Source organism: Aotus nancymaae, unplaced genomic scaffold (genome assembly GCF_030222135.1).
Source record: "Aotus nancymaae isolate 86718 unplaced genomic scaffold, 86718_ANA_hifiasm-v0.15.2.pri h1tg000011l, whole genome shotgun sequence".
Taxonomy (NCBI): Eukaryota; Metazoa; Chordata; class Mammalia; order Primates; family Aotidae; genus Aotus; species Aotus nancymaae.
This window is the reverse complement of record NW_026988422.1, coordinates 60,634,603-60,649,145: the sequence shown is the minus strand read 5'-3', so window position 1 is coordinate 60,649,145 and position 14,543 is coordinate 60,634,603. Positions and strand designations below refer to the sequence as shown.

At 53.5% G+C, this 14,543-nt stretch overlaps 1 protein-coding gene and 1 long non-coding RNA gene across 2 annotated transcripts; one reads left to right on the top strand and one right to left on the bottom strand.

The window, feature by feature from the left end:
• Window positions 1-6,841: 6,841 nt before the first annotated feature.
• Window positions 6,842-10,009, bottom strand: LOC135274259 (uncharacterized). Its single transcript, XR_010342089.1, has 2 exons — window positions 9,284-10,009; window positions 6,842-9,190 (listed from the first exon to the last, which is right to left on the bottom strand). It is a non-coding gene; the product is annotated as an uncharacterized LOC135274259 (long non-coding RNA).
• Window positions 10,010-10,048: 39 nt separating this feature from the next.
• IRF2BPL (interferon regulatory factor 2 binding protein like) lies at window positions 10,049-14,174 on the top strand. Its single transcript, XM_012476915.3, has one exon. The coding sequence runs from the start codon at window positions 10,964-10,966 to the stop codon at window positions 13,328-13,330; it is 2,367 nt and encodes a 788-aa protein (XP_012332338.3). The 5' UTR covers window positions 10,049-10,963; the 3' UTR covers window positions 13,331-14,174.
• The last annotated feature ends 369 nt before the right edge of the window (window positions 14,175-14,543 follow it).

Genomic DNA, 14,543 nt, shown 5'->3' with positions numbered 1-14,543 from the left:
CGGGAATATGAAAAAGTGGGGAGCGGGGAGTTGGCGGTAAAGGAAAACCAGTGCCTAGAAGGCTGCACACGCTGAAATGTCACCAAGGAGAGGGCAGTTGCACCAAATGAAAGATGGATAATTGGCTACCTTTTGGAAAAAGCAATGTAAAAATATTAATAAAGGCAGGAAGCCCACTTCTTCTCAGCCTGAAAAGCAAATCCATTTCTCACCTCCTGCCTCTCCTCCCCATCCCAACACACAAAAAGCAACACACATACACACAGCTCCTGTCTGTCCTGCATCCAAGAAGCCTCCGATAGGTTCGCTTTCCCTTGGATTTAATTACTTGAAAATGCTGAACGAAAACCTGTAATTACACCCTTAGTCCCTGCCACTCAGGCCCAGTACACTTCCTGCCTAGATTTGTTTTCTAAAGAAGAGGTCATTGCATCTTTTCTTTCCAAATTGGCCAAAACAAAGCAAAAAAAATAAATAAATAAAAGTAAAAGCCCCAAATAAATCCAACTGCTCTGAGCTGCGCTGCCACCACCAGGGATTTGGGGAGGGGATATCCTTGTCTCTCTAGGAGAGATGAGAAAAAAACAGCCTAACCTTGCTATTGTCTTACTCCAGCTCTTAGGCCTAGAGGCTGTCATTGCTTCTTTGTCTGTCAGCCCAGAAGGACACGGACATGCTAGACTGGCCCCCCAGGAGGAAGCCCTCCAAGGGGAAGATGAAGAGGGTGGACAGGGCTTAGCTGCAGGCCTGGCTTTCCACCTAGTTTACCTCGAAGGGCTTAGCGCTGGAAACGAGATTTGTCACAGTGTCTCGCCTTTCTACAGCCCTAGGCATGAACATACAGAATTTCACAGCAAACCCCTGAAGTCGGGAGAACAGGTTTTAATATCAACCTTTGACAGGTGAAGAAATGGAGTCCCAGAGAGATTAAATAGATTGCTCTAAGTCAGTCATGTGGCTGGTAGGAGTGTTGAACAAGCTCTGCCTCTTATGACTTTTGGGCTATTGCATCAGGAAAGGACACCTAGGAGGAAATGGAAGCTTCTAGATTCTGGGCTAGAGCCAGTCTGGCTTGGTTTATCCAGCACTGAGAGAAAAAGTGCTCTCTAAATAAATAGTTGAATAGCTGAATGAATGGCAAATGGAAGGGCACTGTTTAAGGAACCAGGGAACAGAAACCCATCAGGCCATCTGGTAGCCAAGTTTCAGCTTTGAAACAAAATATAAGTATTGAGAACAGTTTCACACCAGGGACCTATCAAGCTTACTCTTTTGGATCTGGCCAGAGGGGGGAGTTCAGGTGAAAGTATGGTAGTCCTCTGGAGGTGTTGGAGGGGTCACTGTGTTTCCTGGCTGTCTTGCTTCAGTGATGCCTAGGCCAGGTTTGATGTCAGGGTTATACACCTACCCTTGCCTAGAACTGCTTTTTTTCCCCCCGTCTCTCTTAAGAGATGAAGGCGGAACACTGTGTCTTACACCTATAATCCCAGCACTTTGGGAGGCTGAGGAAGGCAGATCACTTGAGGTCAGGAGTTTGAGATCAGCCTGGCCAACATGGTGAAACCCCATGAAACAATAAATACAAAAATTAGCTGGGCATGGTGGCAGGCATCTGTAATTCCTGCTATCCCAGAGGCTGAGACAGGAGTATCATTTGAACCCAGGAGGCAGAGGTTGCAGTTAGCTGAGATCACACCACCGCACTCCAGCCTGGGCAATAGAGCGAGACTCTGTCTCAAAAAAAAAAAAAAGAGGTCTTGTTCTGTCACCCAGGGTGGAATGCAGTGGTGTGATCATAGTTCACTGCAGTTTCCAACTACTCCTAGGCTCAAGTGATGCTCCCACCTCGGCCTCCCAAATAGCTGGGACTACAGGTGTGTACCACTGCACTGCGCCTGGTAGCCAGAAATGCTTTGAGGGCTGCAGCCTGCCACAATCAAATGGCCCCCAGCCCAAGGACAGGACAGTACATATTGGGTGAGTATCCACAGCATAAGGTGGCACACTTTATTTGTGTGATATGACTTTTGGGTATGAGAAGGGCTCCTTCCACTATTGAAGGCACTCTCTTCACTTTCCTCCTTCCTCTTTATTGTTCAGCCTGGGGTTTTCCTCCGGAGTGCACATTTAAAATGCTGCTGTCCTTGGTAAGGGTATCTCAGTAAATTTCAAAATGCTTCAGTGAGTGCTACAGCTTCAGGTTTTTCTCCATCATCTCTGCCAAGGACCAGGATAATGAAAAGGCAGGAAGAGATCAGGTGCAATGGTAATCCCTGTACTTTGAAAGGCTGAGGTGGGAGAACTGACTGAGCCCAGGAGAGACAAGCCTGGGCAACACAGTGAGATCCCCTTGTCTACAAAACATAAAAAACTTAGCTGGGTGTGGGATGGCGCATACCTGTAGTCTCAGCTATTCTGGAGGCTGAGGTGGGAGGATCACTTGAGCTTCAGAGGTGAAGGCTGCAGCGAGCCGAGATAGCACCACTGCACACCAGCATGGGTGACAGAGTGAGATCCTGTCTCAAAATAAATAACCTTTTCTTTTTTTTTTTTAAGGAAGGGGCTGGGTGCAGTTGCTCACGCCTGTAATCCCAGCACTTCAGGAAGCACAGGCAGATGGATTGCTTGAGTACAGAAGTTTGAGATCGGCCTAGGCAAAACTCCATCTCTTTTGTGCATGTGTGTGTGTTTTTAAACTAAAAATACAAAGCAAAAGGCCGGGCACGGTGGCTCACACCTGTAATCCTAGCACTTTGGGAGGCCGAGGTGGATGGATCACCTGAGGTCAGGAGTTCAAGACCAGCCTGGCTATCATGGTGAAACCCCATCTTTATTTAAAAAAAAAAAAAAGAAAGAAAAAAAAAGCAAAAAAAAAAAAATTAGCTGGGCATCGTGGCACACACCTGTAGTCCCAGCTACTCCAAAGGCTGAGGTGGGAGAATCATCTGAGCCCAGGAGGTTGAGGTGCAGTGTGCTGAGATGGTACCACTGCAGTCCAGCCTGGGCAACTGAAGTGATACCCTTTCAAAAAAGAAAAAGAAAAAGGAAAAAAAGGCTGGAAGAGAGAGAATGGCCTTACAGGATGCCAGGAAAGCATAACTACTTAATTTTGCTTCAAAGTTGGATGGTGATTTTAACTCCAAAATAACCTGTGCTAATTTATGTATAACCTTGCATCTACTGGGACATTAACCTTTAAACTCCTATGGGAAGAGAGGTTTTAATTTCTTGCAGTTTCTCAGGAGCATCTGAGACCCTCAAAAGGCTAGCAACAGGCTGGGTGAAAGAAGAAATGCTAGTTTTACAGCCAGAGAACCTGGTTTCCAGTAATTCTGGACTCGGCTTTCCTCACCTATACGGGAGGTTGATGAAAGTAGCACCTACCTCACAGGGTTAGTGTAGGGATTAGTGAAGCAATGTCTGGGAATGCACGTTGGAGCCCTAGACAAATGTTGGTCATTATATTGTTAATAATCTCTTACATTTTATTAAGCACATTATATTGTCTTCACAGATCAACGAGGCAGGCAAAGGAGGCAGTGTAATTTTTCCCATTTTACGGATGAAGAAACTGAAGTTCAAGTGATTTGCTCAAGTTCACACAGCTGTTTAGGGTCAGCCAAGTCCAAGTTAAACAACATAAGTAAATATGTACCCAAACGCTAAGCGCCCTCCCTTCCTCCCACTCTCCTGAGTTTCGGGTTGAACTACTCAGCTCACGCAAACCAAAATATTTGAGAGGCCTGTCCCGTCCATGCCAATCAGGGACAGCAATGACAGCCGGCCCCGTGTACCAGACCTGACCGAGGGATGGCGAGACTGCAGGGAGGGGCTTCCCGCTCTGAGGCCCCGCCTTCTGGTGGCCCAGCAGGAAAGCGCCGGCGGCACCGGGTCTCCGTAGCCGGGCGGTGGAAATCCCCAGCTCGTTGCGGGCCAGTGGGAACTGGCTGGCACTCCTACTCCCCGCTGAGGCCCAGGCACACGCCTGGCAGGGTGGAGGGTCCGGGGGTGTGCGCACCTGTGGCCCTGTCGGCCACCCTGTCAGCTCTCTGCCTACTCTTGCCGTCCAAGGACTTCCTTCCTTGCCAACCCCCCTTTTTGGGGTGTGGGTATTTGTTTTAATCCAACCAGGTCAGTGAATAGCACCCTTGTCTGGCTTTTCCCACTTTTTTACCTCTAGGCCTGGTCCCTGGGCAGCTCATTCCAGGGTTCCTTTATTTTTGGACCTAAAAAAAACACATCAGCTTTTGCTGAGGATCACGCTGGGCTTCTCCATGCCCTGGCACGCGGGCAAAGAGAGGAAGCGGGGAGGAGGCAGGAACCAGACGCGACTCCCTCCGCCTTTCTTTCCCTCCCTGTTCCCCATCCCTCCAGGAAGAAATCAGTCAGAGAGCCATCGCTCGCTGTGGTCACTGTGCCTGCACCCACCACTACGCCCGCCCTCCTTTTCCTTCCACCCGATATTGCTCAGAGAGCCCGGGTGCCTGCGAGCCCCAGGCTGGGCAGGTCCTGGCGGACGGCGCGGGCTCCCCTCCCCCAGGGCTTCTCTGCGAATCACGTTGTTCCTGAGATTTCATGCTCGAGTGGCTCTTGCGTAACCCTACGCCCTGGCCTAAGTTAATACTTTTTATTTCCCAAATACTGGGATTACTCCTTTAGGGAAAGGCAAATACTTCCGCCACGGGATAGGCCTGGGAGTAGATGTGTAAATCACCTTGCTGTCTCCATTCCCTCACCCTCCACAGCCCCTTTGCGCGTCCCTACAGGCCCAGGGCTCAGGCTGTGCCTCTGGGGTTCCTGGCGCGCAGCGATCAGGGGCCAAGGAGAGGCCAGAGGAGGGCCCAACTCAGACGTTTGTTTTCATCTTCTCCGAGGCGGATCTAGCAGGCTGGAAAAGTGGGTCCCGCTTACCATGGGGCTGTTACCAAAAAAGGCCTTTCTCTCGCTGGAGCGCTTGGCGGCGCGCGTTGCAGTAGGGTGACGCGAGGTTCAGCCCGGGCCTCCTCGAAGGTTGAGCCAGCTGACTGCAGGGATGCCAGGCCAAGAGCACCCCCACACACACACCCACCCGCCCTGTCTCTGCCACAGCACGGCAGGGGCGGGAGAGAGAGTGCAGGGAGCTTCGAAGTGCACGCCTGGCGACCTTCTCACCACTACTAACCTTGGGCTATGGCGCTCCGAAAAGGCCAAGTGGAAAGCTGACCTTTTGCTCCAGTTTAGAGCAGGGTTCTCTGAGGATGCCAGCCCAGATGGCAAGCTGGGGGAGGGGAGGAAGCGACAGGAGGAAGGAACTTTGGGAGAGCGATGCCGCCGTTTGGCACCCGGCTCTGCTAGTCTCTCTGCCTGTCTCCCAGACCCCGTGGACAGAGTTATGTGAGTCTCTGCACCTGGCATCTTAGTTGAAGCTCCTCCACCTCCACTACCTCCCTCCCAAATCCTGTCCAGTTCCTTTCCACCGTTGTCACAGTATTGTTGCTCGGGGCATTTCTTCGGGGAGAAAATCCACCTCCGGAACATTGGAGTTCTTGCTTCTCACCGTCTCTCACACATCCCCAAACGGCTATCTCAGACAAGCAGTTAAGGAACAGTTTATCACATATATGATGGTGATTCTTTGGGTGTGTGTAGGGGGGAGTATGGAGAGAGCTGTGTTTTTTAAATTAAAGGATTATGAGTCTGTAATGGAAGTCTGTTTAAATACACGTTGATTTCTAAGTCAGTGTGTCTGAAGGCACCCCAGCATGTATGTGTGTGTATATATCTCCCTTTAGTAACAGCGAAGACGAGACAGACAGGGAGAAGGGGACATATGTGTGTGCATACCAAACATAACACTATGACATAGAATCCAACTTGCTTTCTCTAGCAGCCTGGCTGGAGGGTTGTGGCTAAGTTGCTATTTCCCCAGTATTTTTGATTTAATAAAGGGAAGGGCTGAATAAATATTAATGTAAAGAAATGGGTCAACCAGCCAAGCCAAAGCTAAGGAGCCCTGGGCTGGTGGGGATGTCAAACCATTTCCCAGCCCTGTGTTTTGACTCACTTCAGGGTAGCTGTGGAGTGTGGAGGGCTGAAGTCTGGGAGAGTGAGGCAATGCTCCCCAAGCAGCTCTTTGCAGAGGAATCACTGCAAAGTGCCAGCAGGCCAGAGAAAGTTTATTATTGCTCTGGAGTGCACTGTGAGCTCACTGTTTTGCAAAAACAGAAATCTGGCTGCTTTGAGATGAAAGCGGGGTTCCCTAGGGCTCCTCCTCCTTTTCTGTCCTTAAAAACTGACCTTTCTGGCCAGGCGCAGTGGCTCACTCATGTAATCTCAGTACTTTGGAAGTTGGAGGCGGGCAGATCACCTGAGGTCAGGAGTTTGAGACCAGCCTAACCAATATGATGAAACCCCATCTCTACTAAAAATACAAAAATTAGCCAGGTGTGGTGGTGTGCGCCTGTAATCCCAGGTATTTGGGAGGCTGAGACAGGAGAATCACTTGAACACGGGAGGTGGAGATTGCAGTGAGCCAAGATGGTGCCATTGCACTCCAGCCTGGGCAATGAGAGTGAAACTCTGCCTCAAAAAAACAAACAAGGCTGAGTGCAGTGGCTCATGCCTGTAATCCCAGCACTTTGGGAGGCTGAGACAGGTGGATTACAAGGTCAGGAGTTCAAGACCAGCCTGGCCAACATGGTGAAACCCCATCTCTACAAAAAAATTAAAGCAAACAAACAAAACACCTCGCCTTTCCTTTGCACTTGGGAGCCCCAGAATGAGTGGGAGATTGCGGCTCTGGGGAAGTGTTGGATAGGGGAAGAGGCTCTGGAGGTCAAGTGCCAAAATAAAAATAAATATCTCTTGTTGCTTCCATGAGCTTTATTGCAATTAGTAATAGGAGTGATACAAATAATGACCCTTACATTTTATGCAATTTACAAAGTACTGTCACATGTTAACCAGCAATAGTACCAACCCTAGTACCAATACTAATAGTAACTAACACTTATTGTGAGTCCAACACTGTGCTCTCCGTTCCGTATGGTGAATTTAGGTTACAGTCTGGTAGTGGCAGATCTACAACTTCTGTATATAGAACTCAGTGGTGCTGGGCACGGTGGCTCATGCCTGTAATCCCAGCACTTTGGGAGGCCAAGGCGGGCAGATCACGAGGTCAAGAGATCGAGACCATCCCAACATGGTGAAACCCCGTCTCTACTAAAAAACATAAAAATTAGCTAGGCATGGTGGCGCACATCTGTAGTCCCAGCTACTTGGGAGGCTGAGGCAGGAGAATTACTTGAACATGGGAGGAGGAGGTTGCAGTGAGCTGAGATCATGCCACTGCACTCCAGCCTGGAGCCTGGTGACAGAGCAAGACTCTGTCTCAAAAAAAAAAAAAAAAAGAACTCAATGTTACAAATCTGTTGTTTGGAAGGGGAGGCTGGGGGTTGGTTATGAAGGTGTATTTGAATAGTACTTACATAAGATTGTATGTAACATCAAATCCACTGGGACTGATGGGAATTTTGAGTATCCCAAAGCACCTCTGAGAGCCTGAGCTTGTCAAAGCCACCTCTCAAATCATATTTACTGGATTCAGATCATAGCTCCATCTCTAATGGCTGTGGGCAAGTTATATAGCCTCTTTACTTTCCTGATTTGTGAAATGGAGTTAAAAGAATCTACCCTGTAGATAATACTAAGGGTTTAATAGTATAATACGCTGGGTGCGGTGGCTCATGCCTGTAATTCCAGCACTCTGGGAGGCTGAGGAGGGACGATCACCTGAGGTCAGGAGTTTGAGACCAGCCTGGCCAACATGGCGAAACCGTTTCTACTAAAAATACAAAAATTAGCCGGGTGTGGTGGTGGGTGCCTATAATCCCAGCTACTCAGGAGCCTGAGGCAGGAGAATTGCTTGAACCTGGGAGGTAGAGGTTGCAGTGAGCCGAGATCATGTCACTGCACTCCAGCCTGGGCAACAGAGTGAGACTTTGTCTCAAAACAACAACAAACACCACAAAATACTATAGATAATATCCCCTAAATAATGTAGATAATATTAAGGATGATGCAAGTAAGCCACCTAATTTACTAAGTGTCTCACAACAAGTCTAAGTAAGAGTTATCTCCTATTATGAAAAGAAACAAATTGAGGCTGGGTGAGGTGTCTCATGCCTGTAATACCAACACTTTGGGAGACCAATGTGGGTGCATCACTTGGGCCCAGGAGTTCGAGACCAACCTGGGCAACATGGCAAAACTCCATCCCTACAAAAAATACCCCCCCGCCCCCACCCGCCGCTCAAAGTAGCCAGGTGTAATGGCACATGCCTGCACATGCCTGTAGTCCCAGCTACTAGGGAGGCTGAGGTTGGAAGATTGCTTGAGCCTGGGAGGTCAGGCTGTGGCAAGCTGTGTGTGCCAGTGCACTCCAGCCTGGGCAACAGAACAAGATCCTATCTCAAAAATACAAAAAACCCAAAAACCCAAGTTGAAATCTCAAACAACCCAAATAAGCTGGGAGCTCATTTTACAGACTGAAAAGAGAGGTTTTGTGACTAACTTGCTCAAGGGTGCAAAGCCAGTAAGTGATGAAGAGGAAATTTCAATCTGGTGGCCAGACTCCAGAACCCGAAACCCATTATATTACTTTCCCTTCTCCGGCCTTCCCTGGGATTATCTCGGTTTTCATGAAATAAAAAAAAAAAAAAGCAAACCCAGTAATTAGAATAATCAATAGAAATGCCCCAACTAGAGCTATGGCCAACATATCAGTTCTGCCATAAGTAATACTGATGCGTAGTGATCTTGTTCTGCCTTCTGGGGCAACACGGAATGAGATCACAGCGTCTGAGAAAGAAGTTAGACTAACTGCAGCTGTAGGCTGAAGGCCGAGTGCGGTGGCTGACGCCCGAAAATCCCAGCACCTTGTAGGGGGCGTGGTGGGGAGCGGGGAAGACACAGACACGACTGCCTGAGTTCTGGAGTTCGAGACCAGCCTCGGCAACACAGTACAAAAAAATTAACCTGGTGTGGCAGCGTGCGCTTGTAGTTCCAGCTACTCGGGAGGCTCGGGCAGGAGAATCACTTGAATCTGGGAGGCGGAGGTTGCAGTGAGCCGAGATCGCGCCATTGCATTCCAGCCTGGGCGACAGAGTGAGATTTGTCTCCAAAAAAAAACAAAAGAAAGAAAGAAAGAAAACTGCGGCTGTGCTTTACAAAAAGATATAAAGTTATCAGTATTATTAAAAACTGTCCCACCTTTTAAAAATCAAACTCTAGAAAAACCACTCACCTGTTTGGCCTCTCCTGCACCTCCCCCTCCCTGCCCTCAACTGCAGCTGTGCGCAGCCAGTTGACTGTTTTCCTTAAAGGCCTCGGGGTGCTCGTATCTTCTTTAGACGTTCAGCCAAAATTTTTAGAGTGCGGCTGGGGGGAGGGTAGCGCACCCAGAATTAATTTAGCTCCATCGTTGAAGCCTGGGTTCCTACCCAAGACACAAAAACAAATAGAAAAGGCAGTTTCTGGAAGATTAGAAAACAGCTAAGTTTGCAGGTGCTTCGGCATCAGTGGTGGCGTTGAATGTAACATCCATGCCGGGGGGATAAGGTTTGATCGCAGATGAAATGGTTAAAAGCTTATACGAAATTCACGACGAAAAATCCCGAAACAGGACATTTAATTTCACTGCCGGGGCTTCGGGGTGGGGAGCAGGGATCAGAAGCAACGCTAGTGTTTCTTAAATGCGTTTTTACTTGGGAATGCCGGGCAGGGAAAGGAAAGGTCATCGTCTGTTTAATTTCCACCCCCAGCTCTGGACTTCCAGCATTAGCTCGCCGGGCCTCAGCTGTTGTACACACACGGCGAGGGGGAGGGGAGGGGAGGGCGGAGGTGCGGAGGAGGGGCCGGCTGGGAGGAATCTGGGCGTCCTGCCGCGCATGCGCCTTTCCCGAGCAACAAGTGGGCTCCACAGAGGAAGTGTAAAGGGGGGGGAGAACTGGTGCAGAGCATGGCGGTGACGTCAGCGCTCCGCCCGGGCGGCATCCCGCGCGGCCAAGCCGGGGACAGCGCGAGCCGCAGCCGGAGCAGGAGCGCTGAGACGCGCCTCCGGAACGTAGAGTAACAATCACAACCCCACATTCCGGGCGAGCGCGAGCACGAGCGGGAAGGGATGCGACCCGGGCCGAGGCGCCGCGCGAGCGCCCTGCAGCCAACGTGAGCGCCGCCAGCCGCGGCGGCCCGGGCGCCGGCCAGGCCTGGGGGCGGCGGGAGCCTGCGTGCGTGCCCTCCTCTCCTCTGCTCTCGTGCGTCCTGGAAGCAGTGGCCGCGGCGGCTCCTTCCGGGGTGCAAGCCCAGCCGCTGCCAGCGGAACGGTCGACGCCGCGGAGGGGAGAAGGTCCTTTCTCGGCTACCACTCCCTCCCCCGGCCCTCCGGGGAAGCAGCGGCTTCAGCAAGATTGGACCCGGGCACCGGGTGGCACTGAACCCTCTAGCCCTCGCCCCAGGGGGCCCGTCGGGGAAAGGACGCAGCTCGTAGGGGGGCCCCCGGGGAAAGGAAGAAACATCCCCTTTCGAGCTTCCACGCACCCGCCACTCCGGGGAGGGGGCCAAGAGGCAACGGCGGCCAGTACCGGGCACCCTCGCCCCCTCCCCTCGGGCCCGGAGCTTCCAGCCCAAGTCCGCAGCACCAGGAAGAAGGCTCCTGAGCTCCCCTCGCGACGAGACAACCGCAGTAGGAGGTGGGGGCGAAGAGCGGGCTGAACCCGTCCTCCGCCCGGGCGGTGGAGCCCCCACGGCGAGGCGCTGCGCCGGCGGTGGAGACTCGCGCGCCCTCCAGCCCCTGGGGCAGAACTTTCTCGCCCCCCTCCTCCCTCCCCCGCAGTCGGACTCCCTCCCCAGCCGGCCAGTCCTCCCGGAGGAGAAGGCGCCGCGGAGACAGCCCGGGCGGGGGCCTACCTTCCCCAGGGCCGGCATCATGTCGGCGGCGCAGGTGTCCTCGTCCCGGAGACAATCTTGTTACCTGTGCGACCTGCCCCGCATGCCCTGGGCCATGATCTGGGACTTCTCGGAACCCGTATGCCGCGGTTGCGTCAACTACGAGGGCGCCGATCGCATCGAGTTCGTGATCGAGACCGCGCGTCAGCTGAAGCGGGCGCACGGCTGCTTCCAGGACGGCCGCTCCCCCGGGCCGCCGCCGCCCGTCGGGGTCAAGACGGTGGCCCTGTCGGCTAAGGAAGCGGCCGCGGCAGCAGCGGCAGCGGCGGCGGCCGCTGCGCAGCAGCAGCAGCAACAACAACAGCAGCAGCAACAACAGCAGCAGCAGCAACAACAGCAGCTCAACCACGTAGATGGTCCCAGCAAACCTGCGGTGCTGGCGGCCCCGTCTGGCCTGGAGCGCTACGGCCTGAGCGCGGCCGCCGCCGCCGCCGCCGCCGCTGCCGCCGCTGTGGAACAGCGCAACCGCTTCGAGTACCCGCCACCGCCGGTGAGCCTGGGAAGCAGCAGCCACGCCGCGCGGCTGCCCAACGGCCTGGGGGGTCCAAACGGCTTCCCCAAACCAGCACCGGACGAGGGACCCCCAGAGCTGAACCGCCAGAGCCCCAACTCTTCTTCAGCGGCGGCGTCGGTGGCGTCTCGGCGTGGGACGCACGGTGGGCTGGTGACGGGGCTGCCCAACCCGGGGGGTGGCGGAGGTCCCCAGCTCACCGTGCCCCCCAACCTGCTGCCGCAGACACTGCTTAACGGCCCGGCCAGCGCCGCAGTCCTCCCCCCACCCCCGCCCCACGCTCTGGGCAGCCGTGGGCCCCCGACGCCTGCTCCCCCAGGGGCTCCCGGGGGCCCCGCTTGTCTCGGGGGTACCCCGGGTGTATCGGCCACGTCGTCCGCGTCGTCTTCGACCTCGTCGTCGGTGGCGGAGGTGGGCGTGGGTGCTGGTGGCAAGAGGCCCGGCTCGGTCTCGAGCATGGACCAGGAGCGCGAGTTGAAGGAGAAGCAGCGCAACGCCGAGGCCCTGGCGGAGCTGAGCGAGAGCCTGCGCAACCGCGCCGAGGAGTGGGCCAACAAGCCCAAGATGGTCCGAGACACGCTGCTCACGCTGGCGGGCTGCACGCCCTACGAGGTTCGCTTCAAGAAAGACCACTCGCTGCTGGGCCGCGTTTTCGCCTTCGACGCCGTCTCCAAGCCCGGCATGGACTACGAATTGAAGCTGTTCATTGAGTACCCCACGGGCTCGGGCAACGTGTACTCCAGTGCGTCTGGTGTGGCCAAGCAGATGTACCAGGACTGCATGAAGGACTTCGGCCGGGGCTTGTCCTCGGGTTTCAAGTACTTGGAGTACGAAAAGAAGCACGGCTCCGGGGACTGGCGCCTGCTTGGGGACCTGCTGCCCGAGGCCGTGCGCTTCTTCAAGGAGGGCGTGCCTGGCGCCGACATGCTGCCCCAGCCCTACCTGGACGCCAGCTGCCCCATGCTGCCCACGGCACTGGTGAGTCTGAGCCGCGCCCCCAGCGCACCCCCGGGGACCGGGGCCCTGCCGTCCACCGCGCCCTCAGGCCGGGGCGCAGCCGCCAGCCTGCGCAAGAGAAAGGCCTCTCCCGAGCCCCCGGACCCAGCCGAGGGCGCGCTGAAGCTGGGCGAGGAACAGCAGAGGCAGCAGTGGATGGCGAACCAGAGCGAGGCGCTGAAGCTCACCATGTCCGCTGGGGGCTTCGCGGCGCCGGGGCACGCGGCAGGGGGTCCGCCTCCGCCGCCCCCACCTCTGGGACCCCATTCCAACCGGACCACCCCACCTGAGTCAGCCCCCCAGAACGGTCCGTCCCCCATGGCCGCCCTCATGTCGGTGGCAGATACTCTGGGCACTGCGCACTCGCCCAAGGATGGCAGTTCCGTGCACTCTACCACTGCGTCCGCGCGGCGCAACAGCAGCAGCCCAGTCTCGCCGGCCTCCGTGCCGGGGCAGCGCCGCTTGGCATCACGTAACGGGGACCTGAATTTACAGGTGGCGCCCCCGCCGCCTAGCGCCCATCCGGGCATGGACCAAGTGCACCCCCAAAACATTCCGGATTCCCCCATGGCCAACAGCGGACCCCTCTGCTGCACCATTTGCCACGAACGTTTGGAGGACACGCATTTCGTTCAGTGTCCGTCCGTCCCCAGCCACAAATTTTGCTTCCCTTGCTCTAGAGAGAGTATCAAGGCCCAGGGGGCCACCGGCGAGGTATATTGCCCCAGCGGAGAGAAATGCCCCCTAGTCGGGTCGAATGTACCTTGGGCCTTCATGCAAGGCGAAATCGCGACTATCTTAGCTGGGGATGTTAAAGTGAAAAAGGAGAGAGACCCTTGAACCACTGGGCAGCCACCTCCTTTGCCCCAGACCAACTCCTCTCCAATCCTGAGGGCCCCACTCCCACCCACCTCTACCCTCCCTTCCCTCACCCCCAAGATGTAGAATTGTGAATATAACAAAACTGCAAAAAGTTAGTCTTATGTATAGACATTATTTTCGTCGTATGTTTCTATATTTTGAAACAAAGGTATGTAACTTCTTCATTTGAAGGATAAGCTGGTTTGTGTTAAGCAGTATCATATTGGTTGGGTCGTTTGCATCATATTCGTTAGCATTTATTTGGTGGCAGAATGTTTGCCTAGGTACAGAATTAATAACCCTTAGCAACGACTGCTGCTGGTGTGTATTTTTGTAAATGTTATGCACTCTCTGAAAGGAGAAACAGACACAAAAGAAAAAGACTTTTTTTTTTTTTTTTTTTGCCAAGGCCAGTGTTGCTGCCTAAAAAAAAAAAAAAAAAAATGATGCTATAAAATGGTGAAAGCTTCCTTCTAAACTGCCCCAAGTGTTGAAGTCTTCACTTTATTTTGTTCTGTTTTTGTTTCGTTTTTCTGTTTTGTTTGCAAAATGGTAAGGGGGGCGTGGGGGGGGACGGGGCGTTTTTTGTTGCAAGTTTGTGAGGGGAAAATGTTTCGGTTTGTTTCTACTGACCTGAATGTGTTGGATCTACACGTGTTGTTTTGTTTTTGCTTTATTGATGCACGGATGCTTTTGAACAGTAGAGCGAAATGCTAGACATGGAGAATCTGCTCTGTTTGTCCTTTATACATTTCTGTAGTTAACAGAACACTGTAATGTGCCTTGGAGCTTAGTAACTTGTAATAAATTCAATTGATATTAATTCTGCGCCGAGTTTGTCTTTCTAGGGCTAAGGCCACACAACTCCGACGTAAGGGACACCCTCCCTACCTCCAGTACAGAACGAAAATCCTAGTGCCTTTGAAAGCCCTGGGAGCTGGCCTGTGGGAAAGGCCCTGTGCTGCCTGGCTGCCCCTCCCCCTCAGTACCAGGCTATTTACATTCACCTCTTGGGGAGGCGACAGTTGCTGACTAAGCGATTTCGGTTTACTCTTCAGCATCTCTATTTTCCCCCGGATGCGGGCCCAGCTGCAAATGGCATTGTCAGGAATGCTTTTTGGTGCCTCGCCCTGTGGCCGTGAATATAGGCTGACACTCAGTGCAGCTGGTGACTTGATGAGTGGGGGGAAAA